The following is a 15,151-nucleotide window of genomic DNA, read 5'->3' on the forward strand; positions in this document are numbered from 1 at the left end:
GGGAAATGACTCTCACAGACCTTTTCTATTTTAAACCTAATGACCCTTGCATTTAGATGGGGTATGTAGGTGTCTTGTGTTTTGGCATGTATGCCTAATCCTTGATTGGTCATAAGAGAAACAGTTGGTGAAGGTGGTGTTGTGGCTGTTGGTATGGGTGGTGACAGTGAGGTCAAAATTTTGTGTTGAGGATCAGTTGTTATTGATTCTGAGGTTTGGTGGGGGTAGAGTTTTCACCTAGGTAGAAGTTACCACAGATTTGAAAGATGAGTGTTTATATGATGTTGGAGGAGTGGCAGGTGTCCTTTGGATGAAGGGTGAATTCATCGGCAACGATCTCACCATCTCCACCCTCATACCTGACAACCCCTATACCCCCACACTTTCTACCTCAGACTCAAACTAGAATTGATGCTGGCAATTTCTACTCTGGCCCGACGAACCGAAACTTGAAGCTCCTCATGCAAAAGCATTCTGGTTCTCATCACTTCAGAAACCAGTTTCGAGGAAAGCAGTTCAATATATCGGTTAGAGATTACAACCCATGCCATGGCAGAGGCAAGTCCAGAATAATGGTTTGAGCGACTGAAATTGGTCAAACTACTGCACAGAATCTATTTGACCTTCGGAATACCAGAAAGCTGTGATGTGCACAGAGGAAAAGCGATTCAATGTGTACAAAGGACAAAACACCAAGTCGTTTCATTGAAAACACTCGCTGGTGCCATGGTTGCCACATCTATTTTTATTTCTTTCTAATTTTCGAGATAGAAACTTGAAAACCAATATGCTGGTTATTTGTGCTACTTTGAATATTTTTAAAGGGGAGATTTTAAAGTAATTCGAAATGCCGGTTCCCAATTTTAACCTTTCAATTTTTGAAGTTGAATATCAGAATGCTGGTGATTTATGCTACAATGAATACAGTCAAATAGGAAAGTTTTTAATAATTGGAAATGCTGGGTTGTCATGTCTATTTTTTTAACTAGTAAGTTGAAAATCTGTATGCTGGATATTAATGCTACTGCATATATAACTAAATAGGAATGTTTTACTACACCAAAAATGCAGGGCTGCCAAAATTTGTTTTATTATTTGATGGTATAAATTTGAAAAGTGGTATGCTGGTTGTAGACTTATGTCCTACTTTGAATACAGCAGATTTTGGTCCGCAGTGCCGAACCAGAACTGATAAAGGTAGGAGTGATTTCAGTGAGACCCGGGCACCAAAATGTCCTACGCTAACCTGTTCATGGGTAGGTGAGAATAAGAGTTTCTGGACTCCAAACAACTGAAACCACTCCTCTGGCTAAGATTCATAGATGATATTTTCCTCCTCTGGACATATGATGAACCCTCTCTCACCACCTTTCTAAACCAACTGAACGACTTCACCACCCTCAAATTTACCTGGTGCCACTCCATACAAAGACCAAGTGACCTTCCTAGATGTGGATATTCACATTGTGCGAGTCCACTTGGAAACATCCATACATATCAAACCGACAAACCACCTCCAGTATCTTCATTACTCCAGCTCTCACCCCTATCACATCAAAAAATTCATGCCATTCTCCTTAGCTCTCGGAGGCCAACGCCTCTTCCAGGATAATTAAGACTCCACTCCTGTCATCAGGAGGAGGAAGGAAGGGAAGATTAGACGAGTAGGTTACATGATTAAGAGGAGGGGAAGAAACAGCCAGTTATGCCACCTGCTGAGGAAGTGCAGCAAGGTGGAAGAAAGAAGAACGTTCCTTAGAGTGTAGATTGACTAGTCATGTAAAGCTGTGTGTGTATGTCTTGGCTGGAGAAAGTTCTGGGAAACCAGGATGAAACGTCGTGCGAAAAATTAAATAAGAACCACTTGAAATTACCCTATATTATTTTGCATCTATAAAAAGTGATTATGCGAACCTTTTAGAAGAACATGGATCCACAAAAGTGTCATGTGGCAATTTTGTGGACCCTGCGAATGATCAAAATGAAGTAAGAAAGTATCGGCCGGTATCATTAAATAAAATCTACCTGATAGTTTCCAATACCGGTACCATTTGCATCAGCCAATACCAATATATTAAGCAACGGTATCGGCTCTGTCCTAAGTCGTAAATATTTTTTCACTAATATAGAATTTGGCATTTTTATTGAATCTTTCATTTTATATCTGATTTCAGGTGCACAAGCTCAGGGTTCACTTAGAAAAGAAAGGGTGGAAGGATGTCCTCATTGGTTCCGTTGAGGCTTTCCAAGGCCAGGAAAAGCGAGTGATCATTATTTCCACAGTACGATCAAACCCAAGATTGCTTGACTATGACAAGAAGTTCAAGTTAGGATTCTTGGTGGACAAGAAGGTAGAGTTTATTTTGTTATTACTATTATGCATTGTATTTTAACTGATAGAGGAAACATACTCTTCAAATGAATGACATGAATTTATTATCCTTTCAGCGTTTCAATGTGGCTGTGACACGAGCACAAACTCTTCTCATTGTGATAGGAAACCCTTACAATCTCTGCAAGGACAAGCGTTGGAGGAGACTTATTGAATTCACCCAGGAAAACAAATCCTACGCTGGATTCAAGTACAAGAAGAAAGATGATAAATATGTGGAAGACATGCTCCGAAGAATGGGTTATCTTGGAATTGAAGGTAGTTATGAATCTTCTAGATTAATAAATAGTCTAGACATATCATTGTATTAGCATGTCAATAAAATTGCCAATAACCTTCCCCATTTGATATTCCATTTGAATCATCTCGCTATTCATTTTTGCACTAAATGCTTGTTGAGCTTCTAGAAAGGTGGTGGTTCAAATGCTACGTGGAAAAAAACGAATAGTGAGTTGATTCGAATAGATTGCTTTCCTCCACATACCCACATTATAAAAATAGCCTGTAATTGAGGGTTTGATGGCAATATTTTATCCCAATAGTCAGCAATTCCCATGATATTGGGAAATTAAAATAATGTAAAGTTATGCAGAATATTTACAAAATATGAAGTCCAATTTTTGATTGGAGCTTTACGATATCAATCAGCCAGATTTGATGACAACATCCATTTTCCCAACAGTGCTGCTTCAAACAATTTTCCAGATATTTAGACTTCGAAAAAGTATAATTCAGTATCGCTGATTAAATTGAAACTGAAACTTTCTGATACTAATACCAGTAATGTTAATTAACCTGTTAAATCATTCTCCATAAATGCAAATGGGTGAACTATTTATACACATTGTAAGTACTAGCACATAGTTGCATAGCTATTTGTCTATTACTGACTCAATAGGTTGCCAAGTGCCTGGGCTTGCCTACTGTTGGGTTTAACTCTTCAACAACTAAGGCCTCTCCGATGGCACAGTGGTAGCTTCATCACCTTGTAATCAAGGGATGCTGGGTTCGATTCCCGGTGGAGGCACATAGTGGTCCAGATCCCACTTTAAACCAAGGGCCAGTCCCGATTAGCCTTACTGTGCATAAAATTGACTTAAAACATCAACTCAATCGATCAATCAATTAAACAATGGAGTGTGTTTGCCGTTGAACCTGCAAACTATGGATATGTTTTCAGCGGGAAATTTAAACTTCTGCATGCTTTTAAATAACATTTCATATCTCTGGAACACTAGTGTTACAAATTTTCCTTAATTGGTTGGAAGAAGAACAAAGAAGGAAACTATTTTTTTTCATGAAATTTAAAATTCATTGGACCCCCACACAGGCAATGCCAGAACATGAAGGTACAAAATGGTACTTGCATATTGCCTGATATGTTTTCCATTACCATGGAAAAGATTTACGCACTTATTGCTTTCCCTTGCTGAAAGTGTGTTTCAAACACCAGAATTGAGAAAAAAGCTATGTTGTCAAAATTAATAAATAAAAAAAATGCACAATTTTCTGGACCCCCCCCCCTTTCCCCTTCAAATATAGCAACAATGAAATTAAACTTTACTTATTGCTAATTACATACCTCAAGACTCATGCAGAACTCAAAACATGTATCTCCGACCCATTATCCAAGTCACGGTATGCATGGGCGTCGCCAGAAAATTTCCTTGGGGGGGGGGGGGTTGAATCGAAGATGTCGAGGACACCCACACCCATCAAGAATATTCTGATACAGACCAGTGGCATATGCAGAAGTTTGTCAAAGAGGGGTTCATTTTTTAAAATTATTGCATTATCGGTATTTTAAATTATGTTGTTGTTATTCTTATTACTACTACTACTAGTAGTAGTAGTAGTGCAGCAGTAGTAGCAGTTTAGTTTAGTTATTAGTTTATTTTAGCATCCAATAAGTTTATTTTATCAATAATATAGTACTTGTTACAACCAAGATTACATAATAGTTACTTCGAACATTAGTAGCAGTAGCAGCAGCAAACTCAGTACTATAAGAAGCTTCAAAACGTGTGAAAGTTACAAATTAACAGTTTCTGTGTTGCAAATTATGAAAGTTTCATACCAAATTCGATAACTCACGACCATTTTTAAACATTGACTCAAAATGAGGTGAAATAAAGTGCTTTGTTTATAAATTGCCATAAATTTAAAAAAGGTAGATGGAAATTTCCAGGGGAGATCGACCAACAAGTCCGACCCCCCCCCCCCCTGCTGCCGCCCATGACGGCATGCCCTAAAAGCATGTGAGCAAAATCTCCTTGTTACATTATGGAACAAGTTGTAGTTTAATTGTTTAAAGTGTTCATATACATTTTCATGGATTCTCTGAATATATGATGAACTTCTTTACAGCAATAGGAGAAAATAAAGATTGACATCTGTGACATATTTTCTGGTACACTTCTGTTCACAAAAACTGGCACACTCGTTTTAGTTGAAGTCCAGCTTCGTGGCCGGAAGTACAGCCGAAGTAAGTGTTCGGAAAGCAGCAGTGTTGCTTACTATCAATCAATTTAACCATATGCAGGGCATTTTGTGTCTCTCAGACTCAAAGAAAAGGCCTAAGGGAAAGATTGCAGCATAAATATGAATTAACTGGAATTTCCACGTCTACAATCAAAGTAATGTAAATCTGAATATTCCTGAAATTTATTTTAAAAATAGCATATTGGTTACGTGCGTGTTACTCACTATCAATAAACAAAAATACGTTAGAGTATTCAAATTGGTCTACTTACGCAAGTGAGTATGTATTCTTATGTGAACGACGTTTGGGAAGCTTTACTGCTTCCTTCCTCAGGTTGTCGTTTTCGGCTTGGAATATCAAGCCACGTCAGAGAAGTGTCATGTAAGGATACTGGGTGAAAGGTTTGGGTTAAAAACACTTCATAGTGCTTGACCTATACAGAATTAAAACCACTTTGCTAAAAAACCCTTAAAACTCACAATAAAACATGTTAAAACCACCGCTACGGTAAACTGAAGTGGCCGTTGAGAGCCTAAACTCCCTGTCAAGGTGAAGCGAGCGGGCAGATGGCGCCGCGCAGCGGCGTGGTACTTCCCCTCCCACGAGAGATCCCTGCCCTCTCTTTTTCTTCCCCTCGTCACCAATCCAAGGAGAATTCCCGTTCAACCTCGGCTGCTTTCCTTACCTCCGATGTGACATGGAAGCCCATCGGGGCCCTTTTATTATTCAAATTGTCCCACTTTTTAGAAAAGCTAATCCATACGTCATCTAAATTGCCCTCGTCCCGGTTCAGTTTATTTCTGTGTCCCGCGCATATGAATGCCGTTTCGTATACGTTCCTATCCAATTTACTATTACTTCTTTTGATAACCTCTCTTTTTATTATTCTGTGCCCACTGTTTATTATATGCTCTGCAAGCCCCGTTTTCGGATCCCTTTCTTTGATGTTCTTATCATGTTCGCCCCATCTAATACGCATGTTCCGGCCGGTTTGTCCAATATATTCCATCCCGCAATTGTACATTGTTTAAAAAAGCCTATCCTAATCAAGGTTTTATTAAGTCTTATCCTCAACTTCTCGAATGTACGCACTTTTCTCCCCGTATCGGAGGTCAATAGCATATTGGTTACGTGCGTGTTACTCACTATCAATAAACAAAAATATGAGTGAGTAACATGCACGTAACCAATATGCTATTGACCTCCGATATGGGGAGAAAAGTGCGTACATTCGAGAAGTTGAGGATAAGACTTAATAAAACCTTGATTAGGATAGGCTTTTTTAAACAATGTAAGAGGATGGGGGTTTTGCTGGATTTTTAAAATGGGGATATCAACCTTTAAGCAATAACTGTCGGTCGCAAAAATTAGAATTGCAACATAAAATGTTAGGGAAATGCATAAGGGAGGCTTACGGGCAGGTGGATAGACTGAACTATGAATGTTATAATTTACATTTGGAGATAGAGAAAAAACTCGATGATTTGACATGGAGGCGCATCGAAGAGCGGCATTTTAGAACCATCGAAAATGCAAAAATTAAAGATTTAGAAACCATAAGGAGAAAAACTGTAAAATTAGGCATCGGTAAGCAGACCAATAAAACTAAAATATGTGAGGGTAATATCGATAGTATGGGCGAAAACGTTTTAAATCTGACAAAATTAGACCCCCCAAAAGCTTTGGGTGATGTGTTGAGCAGGGGGCATAAATTCGCTGTAAAGAACGAACGGTTTGTGAAAGAGGAGTTTGTTATCGCCACGGAGAAAATTATCGGGAAGTTAGACGAGAAAGAGGATAAGTCCAAAGTCAGGCAGAGTGTACGTGAGATTATTGATGAACACGTGTTGAGTCAAATTAGGAGAGGGTGTGTTTCCAGGGGTGGGAATAGAATGCAAAAAGAGAAAAATGACCGGAGAATTAGGGATGATTTAAACACTGTGAAAAAATGGGCCAAAGATAATAATGTGTATCTCATTCGATCTGACAAAGAAAATAAGATGGTAGTAATAGAAAAAGGCATATATCAAAGTAAGTTAGAAGAATGCTTTCTAAATAATGATTTCGAAATGGTTAATGGGAACCCAATTAGTAAAATTAGAAATGAGATTAGACGTGGGATAGAAACCAGCATAACCTTAGGCAGCGGGGAAAAGAAGAATCTCATTAAAGAAGTGAAGGAGGGGAATATCCCCACAGCATTCGGCATTCCAAAAACGCACAAGGCACTGATCCCACTTAGACCAATAATCCCCACCTATGAACACCCAGGGTATGGGTTGGCAAAGGAATTAATTAAAAGAATGAAGAAGATTAATGTTAACACCCAGTATAGCGTTAAAAACTCCTTTGAGGTAAAAAAGTCAATTGAAAATTTAGAAATCGGGAGGGATGACCAAATTAGCAGCTTTGATGTAACAAATTTGTATCCTAGTGTACCGAGAGAGAAAGCCGGTGACTGCCTTCAAAGATGGCTATTAGACCATGGCGTGGATATATTGGTAGCATGGGAATATGGCAGGTGGGTTTTTTCTTGTAACCGGGTACAATTATTTCCGCGGTAAACGATAAGATTTTTCGACAGAAAGAAGGGTTAGAGATGGGCAACCCGATATCGGGTTTTGCGGCAAACATTTTCTTGCATTACTTAGAAAAAGCGGTTATGGAAAGGGTGGGAGTAAACATAAAATATTACTGTAGGTATGTGGACGATATCCTTGTAGTTGGAAAAGAAAAAGATCTTAACACTGTTTTTGCGGAGTTAGGAAAACAAGAGGACAGAATAAGCTTCACTAGGGAGAATTCGGTAGAAGGTAAAAATTAACTACCTGGACCTAAGGATTACCAACATTGAAAAGGGGATTAAGACAGGGGTGTTTCATAAACCCCTGGCAGGCAGTCTTTATATTAATAAGGCATCGGAACATTCAAGTAGGGTCAAATCGAATGTTTATTTAAACTTTTTCATAAGGGCTGAGAGGTTATGCAATAATGCCGTAGAAAAAGAAAAGGAAATATCGTGGATAATAGAGGTAGGAATGAAGAATGGATTTTCCGAATATGAAATGAACGTGTTAGCTAGGAGAGCAAGGAAGAATATTTCAAAGGGGAACCCGATTCTGATAGCAGGTTAGAAAAGGAGGAAAATGAGGAGGGAGGGGGTTGGATAGTAAAGTTAATTATGTTGGGATACCGTACTGTAAAGGGCTCACGGAGAAAATTGAAAAACAGTGAAAAAGTATGGTGTGAAATGCGGGACGAGAGCACCTAGAAATATTGAAAAGCATTTCACGGATTATAAGAGGGGGGGGTAAAAATTCGAGATAACCCTGATGAACAAAAAGGGGTGTATAGGATTGAATGCAATTGCGGGATGGAATATATTGGACAAACCGGCCGGAACATGCGTATTAGATGGGGCGAACATGATAAGAACATCAAAGAAAGGGATCCGAAAACGGGGCTTGCAGAGCATATAATAAACAGTGGGCATAGAATAATAAAAAGAGAGGTTATCAAAAGAAGTAATAGTAAATTGGATAGGAACGTATACGAAACGGCATTCATATGCGCGGGACACAGAAATAAACTGAACCGGGACGAGGGCAATTTAGATGACGTATGGATTAGCTTTTCTAAAAAGTGGGACAATTTGAATAATAAAAGGGCCCCGATGGGCTTCCATGTCACATCGGAGGTAAGGAAAGCAGCCGAGGTTGAACGGGGAATTCTCCTTGGATTGGTGACGAGGGGAAGAAAAAGAGAGGGCAGGGATCTCTCGTGGGAGGGGAAGTACCACGCCGCTGCGCGGCGCCATCTGCCTGCTCGCTTCACCTTGACAGGGAGTTTAGGCTCTCAACGGCCACTCCAGTTTACTGTAGCGGTGGTTTTAACATGTTTTATTGTGAGTTTTAAGGGTTTTTTAGCAAAGTGGTTTTAATTCTGTATAGGTCAAGCACTATGAAGTGTTTTTTTAACCCAAACCTTTCACCCAGTATCCTTACATGACACTTCTCTGACGTGGCTTGATATTCCAAGCCGAAAACGACAACCTGAGGAAGGAAGCAGTAAAGCTTCCGAAACGTCGTTCACATAAGAATACATACTCACTTGCGTAAGTAGACCAATTTGAATACTCTAACGTATTTTTTTTTTTTAAATAAACTTGTTTGTGACATTCGTGACGAAGTAGTTAACACAATTTGTTAGAATGCGAGGGCCCCGGGTTCGAATTTGGCCTGAGCATGGGTGTTCTTTTTTAATATCTCCATCGTCGCGAGTAGCCGAAAATGGAAGAAAAGCAACACTAAATAACAAAAAGGAAAAATGCAATAAGAATAAGCGAGACCGAAATAGTGCTGTTGCAATTCCTGAAAATGATGCCAAAAAAAAAAACTATTTCGGAAATAGTGTTATCCTAGTCCAGAAGAAGGCTTGAAGAATAAATAAACTCTTTCCCCATACATTTTGGCAAACAGAATTGCAAAGTTGGCACTGATATGCGTTGGGAAAAATAATAGAAATCCTAAAGGAAGAAGAGTTTATGTCACAGCCAGGGGGACACATGAGAGGAGGTACCCCTTCCCCACATCAGTCATCCAGGCTATTAAAAATAAGTCAATGGTTGTCCTCTGATTTAACTTTAACAGTAAATTGAATTCTTGTAAAATAAAAGTTGTCTGGCTTTACTTGTTTTACACGTGCACATTTGTTTTGTATTGGAGCACAAAAATAGAATTGTGACTCTCGTAAAATTCTTACCGAATGAATGAATGTCTCCATAGATTCCAGAATAACGACTCTTCATTTTGAAATAAATAGTTCAAAATAAAACAAAATTATGTGCCGTTAGTTAATGAGATTCGTCGTCACATAGCAGAATCTGCTATATTGACGGAAACTAGAGAACGGTTATCATTTAGGGTTGCAAACACTAACCTTCCACAAAAGCATGATTTCCCAAAGTCTTCATTAATTTTCATGCACAAGCTTCACTTGTATTTTGTCAGCAATGTGTACAGCATATGAACGTGTTTTTCATTTGGGGGCTACAAAATTCAGCCTCCTATATATATATATACACACATACACTAATGATGGAGACAGTAAACACTTACCACACGAAGAGAAATTATTCTATATTTCGCGATTTATGTCGCATTTTCAAGTTGAAGAAGAAAGATCGGCGTTACGAAGAGAAGAGGCACAGAATACTGACCGTAGCGTCTCTACGATCAGTGTTGCCAGAAACAGTTGATAGATGACGAGAAGTACTTTCACCAGTGTTTACTGTAAGGTGGGTGGGTAATTTTGGGGAGGAGAGGAAAGGGTTACTGGTTGGCTAGGTTGAGTCCGGGGGGTATAGTGGCGTGCGTGTCTGTTATGTAGGCCCTTTCCCAGCGCCTGCGGAAAGATGTGTCAGAGCAGGGGGGGGGGGGGGTAAAAGATGGATGATGGCAACACGGAAGCAGTTATTGAAGGTGGTGTTATGGCTGTTGGTGTGGATGGCAACAGTGAAATCGGAGTTTTGGTGAATATTAATCCTTAGGTTCAAGGGGGTGAAGGTTTCGCCTATGTAGAAGTTGCCGCAGATTTGGCAGATGAGGGTGTAAATTAGGTTGGATGAGTGGCAGGTGCCCTTAGGGGTGAAGGGTGAACTCGCCTGCCGCTGTGGTGATCAGGAGGGTGGGGGAGGTGATGAGTATGGGGCAGGTCTTGCATCTGGGTTTGTTGCACCTGTGAGCTGGGGGGAGTGGTGTGGATGGGGTGGGAGTGTTTCGGACCAAGATGTTTTGGAGGTTGGGGGGGGGCGACGGAAGACGAGCCTAGGTTTATCCCGAAAGATGTCCCTGGTATCAGGATCACTGTGCAGGATGGGGAGGAGGGAGTGGAGGGTATGTCTGATTTTCGTAATATGGGGGTGGTATTGGGTGATCAGGGTTGGAGGGTTGGTTTTTAGGTTGTTTGGTGCGGTTGTGGGAGTTGGCTGTGGTGATTTGTTTGTTGATGAGGGTGGAGGGATAGCCACGGTTGGTTAGGGCTTGGTGCAGGCGTAGGTTGTAGTTTTGGCGGGATGAGGGGGATGAGTTGAGGCGCTGGCCTCTGAGGGCAACGGAGAATGGGATGCCTTTTTTGGTGTGGTAGGGGTGTGAGCTGGAGTAGTGGAGATGCTGGAGGTGGTTGGTCGGTTTAATATATGGAAGTTTCCAAGTGGTCTCCCGCAATGTGGATGTCCACATCTAGGAAGGTCACTTGGTCTTTTGAATGGAACCAGGTGAATTTGAGGGTGGTGAAGTCGTTAAGTTGGTTTAGGAATGTAGTGAGGGAGGGTTCGCCATGTGTCCAGAGGAGGAAAATGTCATCTATGAATCTGAGCCAGAGGAGTGGTTTCAGTTGCTGGGAGTCAAGGAATACCTGTTCCAGCCAGCCCATGAACAGGTCGGCATAAGAGGGGGCCATGCGGGTACCCATGGCTGTGCCACGTATCTGCAGGTAATGTTGATCACCGAAGCAGAAGTTGTTGCAGGTAAGCACAAGGTTGGCTAGTTGTATCAGGAAGTGAGTGCTGGGATTGTGGGGTTTAGGTCGGCAGTTAAGGAATGATTCTGTGGCACGGAGGCCATGGGCATGGGGAATATTAGTGTAGAGGGATGTGACGTCAACAGTTGTGAGGATGGTGTTAGGTGGTAGGGGTGGTAAGTTTTGGATGATGTTAAGGAAGTGGTTGGTGTCACGGAGGTAGGAGGGCAGGGCTTGGACGAGGGTTTGGAGGTGAGAGTCTAGAAAGGCTGAAATGCGTTCAGTGGGTGAATTGTAGCTGGACACAATGGGTCTCCCGGGGTTGTTCGGTTTGTGAATTTTCGGGAGGAGGTAGAAAGTGGGGGTGTGGGAGTTGTCAGGTATGAGTGAGGAGATGGTGGAATTGGATAGGCCTTCAGGGGGTCCTCGGGAGAGGACAAAATCCCGAATTTTGTCAAGGTGTGTGGTAGATGAATCAACCGTGGTGGGCTTGTAGGTTGATGAATCAGAGAGTTGACGGGAGGCTTCCGCCACGTAGTCAGAGGAGTTCATGACTACTGTGGTGGATCCTTTATCGGCAGGGAGGATTTTGATGTCCGGGTTGTTGCGGAGGGACCGGAGGGCTTGGTGTTGGGCTGGGGTTAGGTTGTGGTGGGAAGAGGAGTTTTGGAGGTATGTACTGTCAGAAACATTGTTGACAACAGAGGTGATGTATCTTTCAAGAGGGTGGTTGTTGGGAAGGGAGGGGGGATCAAGGGGGGAGGGGGGCACAATTGGAGGAGACTGGGATATATGTCTGAGGGATTAGCATTGGAGGGGGGATTCTTGGCCCAAAATACGTCCACCTAAGTCTGCGGGCGAAGGTTTGTATGTCAAATAGTAGCCGGAAATTGTTAGGGGTGGCGGCTGGGGAGAAGGTAAGACCTTTGGAAAGAACGTCAATTTCGGTGGTTGTGATGTTGTGGTTGGAAAGGTTCAAGACGGAGGTGCAGTCAGTGGGTGGAGGGGGGTGAGGAATGTCAGTGTGCTGGGGGCATCTTTTGTCCGAGGACTGGTGCTCTTCTGTGGTGTGGTGGGAGGGGGGGGGGGCGGGCATGGTTAGAGATGGTAGGTTGGGGTGGAGTGGGTAGAGGTAAGGGTGGATCTGGAAGTAAGGGACATGCAGTTTTGTGGTGGTGTTGTGGTGGGAGGGGGAGGGGGAGGGTGCATCCTGCATTCAGGGCTTGTCGGCAGAGAATGGAAAGTTTTTGCAGGTGTTTCTGGTTGAGGTTGTGGGCTATGGACTGTGAAAGGTTCCAGAGTGTGTTGATTTGGTTGTTGTTGTTGCCTGTGGTCAGTAGGAGGATTTTGGTGAGGGACTGGATGGAAATCGAGAGTTCTCGAGTCCGGTGGAGCTGTGATCTGTACATGGTTAGGGTTAGTTCGGCAGCAAAAGTTCTCGCTAGGGGGCGAATATTGGGTTGAATATCGGGGGGCATGGATGAGAAAGGGAGTTTGGGCGTCAGGCTTTTGGGAGTTAGGCCTAATAAGAGGCATGAATGTAAGAAACGTGTGTGACAAACAGATTTGGTGAAGGAAATAATGAGTGACCGGAGTCGGGAGAGTTGGCGTGAGTTGTACACAAAAGGGTTCATATCCAAAAAGGAACAAAAACACAGGAATAGGATCAGAAAAGGTGCCAGAAGGGCGGATAAACACTAATGATGCAACAACTTCTGCTTCGGTGATCAACATTACCTGCAGATACGTGGCACAGCCATGGGTACCCGCATGGCCCCCCTCTTATGCCGACCTGTTCATGGGCAGGCTGGAACAGGAATTCCTTGACTCCCAGCAACTGAAACCACTCCTCTGGCTCAGATTCATAGATGACATTTTCCTCCTCTGGACACATGGCGAACCCTCCCTCACTACATTCCTAAACCAACTTAACGACTTCACCACCCTCAAATTCACCTGGTTCCATTCAAAAGACCAAGTGACCGTCCTAGATGTGGACATCCACATTGTGGGAGACCACTTGGAAACTTCCATACATATTAAACCGACCAACCACCTCCAGTATCTCCACTACTCCAGCTCACACCCCTACCACACCAAAAAAGGCATCCCATTCTCCGTTGCCCTCAGAGGCCAGCGCCTCAACTCATCCCCCTCATCCCGCCAAAACTACAACCTACGCCTGCACCAAGCCCTAACCAACCATGGCTATCCCTCCACCCTCATCAACAAACAAATCACCAGAGCCAACTCCCACAACCGCACCAAACAACCTAAAACCAACCCTCCAACCCTGATCACCCAATACCACCCCCATATTACGAAAATCAGACATACACTCCACTCCCTCCTCCCCATCCTGCACAGTGATCCTGATACCAGGGACATCTTTCGGGATAAACCCAGGGTCATCTTCTGTCGCCCCCCCAACCTCCAAAACATCTTGGTCTGAAACACTCCCACCCCATCCACACCACTCCCCCCAGCTCACAGGTGCAACAAACCCAGATGCAAGACCTGCCCCATACTCATCACCTCCCCCACCCTCCTGATCTCCACAGCGGCAGGCGAGTTCACCCTTCACCCTAAGGGCACCTGCCACTCATCCAACCTAATTTACACCCTCATCTGCCAAATCTGTGGCAACTTCTACATAGGCGAAACCTCCACCCCCTTGAACCTAAGGATTAATATTCACCAAAACTCCGATTTCACTGTTGCCATCCACACCAACAGCCATAACACCACCTTCAATAACTGCTTCCGTGTTGCCATCATCCATCTTTTACCCCCCCCCCTGCTCTGACACATCTTTCCGCAGGCGCTGGGAAAGGGCCTACATAACGGACACGCATGCCACTATACCCCCCGGACTCAACCTAGCCAACCAGTAACCCTTTCCTCCCCTCCCCAAAATTACCCACCCACCTTACAGTAAACACTGGTGAAAGTACTTCTTGTCATCTATCAACTGTTTCTGGCAACACTGATCGTAGAGACGCTACGGTCAGTATTCTGTGCCTCTTCTCTTCGTAACGCCGATCTTTCTTCTTCAACTTGAAAATGCGACATAGATCGCGAAATATAGAATAATTTCTCTTCGTGTGGTAAGTGTTTACTGTCTCCTTCATCATTAGTGTTTATCCATCCTTCTGGCACCTTTTCTGATCCTATTCCTGTGTTTTTGTTCCTTTTTGGATATGAACCCTTTTGTGTACAACTCACGCCAACTCTCCCGACTCCGGTCACTCATTATTTCCTTCACCAAATCTGTTTGTCACACACGTTTCTTACATTCATGCCTCTTATTAGGCCTAACTCCCAAAAGCCTGATGCCCAAACTCCCTTTCTCATCCATGCCCCCCGATATTCAACCCAATATTCGCCCCCTAGCGAGAACTTTTGCTGCCGAACTAACCCTAACCATGTACAGATCACAGCTCCACCGGACTCGAGAACTCTCGATTTCCATCCAGTCCCTCACCAAAATCCTCCTACTGACCACAGGCAACAACAACAACCAAATCAACACACTCTGGAACCTTTCACAGTCCATAGCCCACAACCTCAACCAGAAACACCTGCAAAAACTTTCCATTCTCTGCCGACAAGCCCTGAATGCAGGATGCACCCTCCCCCTCCCCCTCCCACCACAACACCACCACAAAACTGCATGTCCCTTACTTCCAGATCCACCCTTACCTCTACCCACTCCACCCCAACCTACCATCTCTAACCATGCCCGCCCCCCCCCCCCC

The 15,151-nt window shown here is 43.0% G+C and overlaps 1 protein-coding gene across 2 annotated transcripts in view; it reads left to right on the forward strand.

Annotated features, from left to right (window-relative positions):
- The window catches only part of LOC146000163 (putative helicase mov-10-B.1), a 111,142-nt gene that overhangs the window by 82,775 nt on the left and 13,216 nt on the right, over nt 1-15,151 (forward strand). For both annotated transcript variants that reach the window (XM_083137505.1, XM_083137511.1), the window contains exons 18-19: nt 2,175-2,351; nt 2,449-2,650. In XM_083137505.1, coding sequence (XP_082993631.1) covers nt 2,175-2,351; nt 2,449-2,650 — 379 coding nt within the window. The remainder of the gene's footprint in view (nt 1-2,174; nt 2,352-2,448; nt 2,651-15,151) is intronic.

Source organism: Lepisma saccharinum, chromosome 1, assembly GCF_977018435.1.
Source record: "Lepisma saccharinum chromosome 1, izLepSacc3.1, whole genome shotgun sequence".
Lineage (NCBI taxonomy): Eukaryota > Metazoa > Arthropoda > Insecta > Zygentoma > Lepismatidae > Lepisma > Lepisma saccharinum.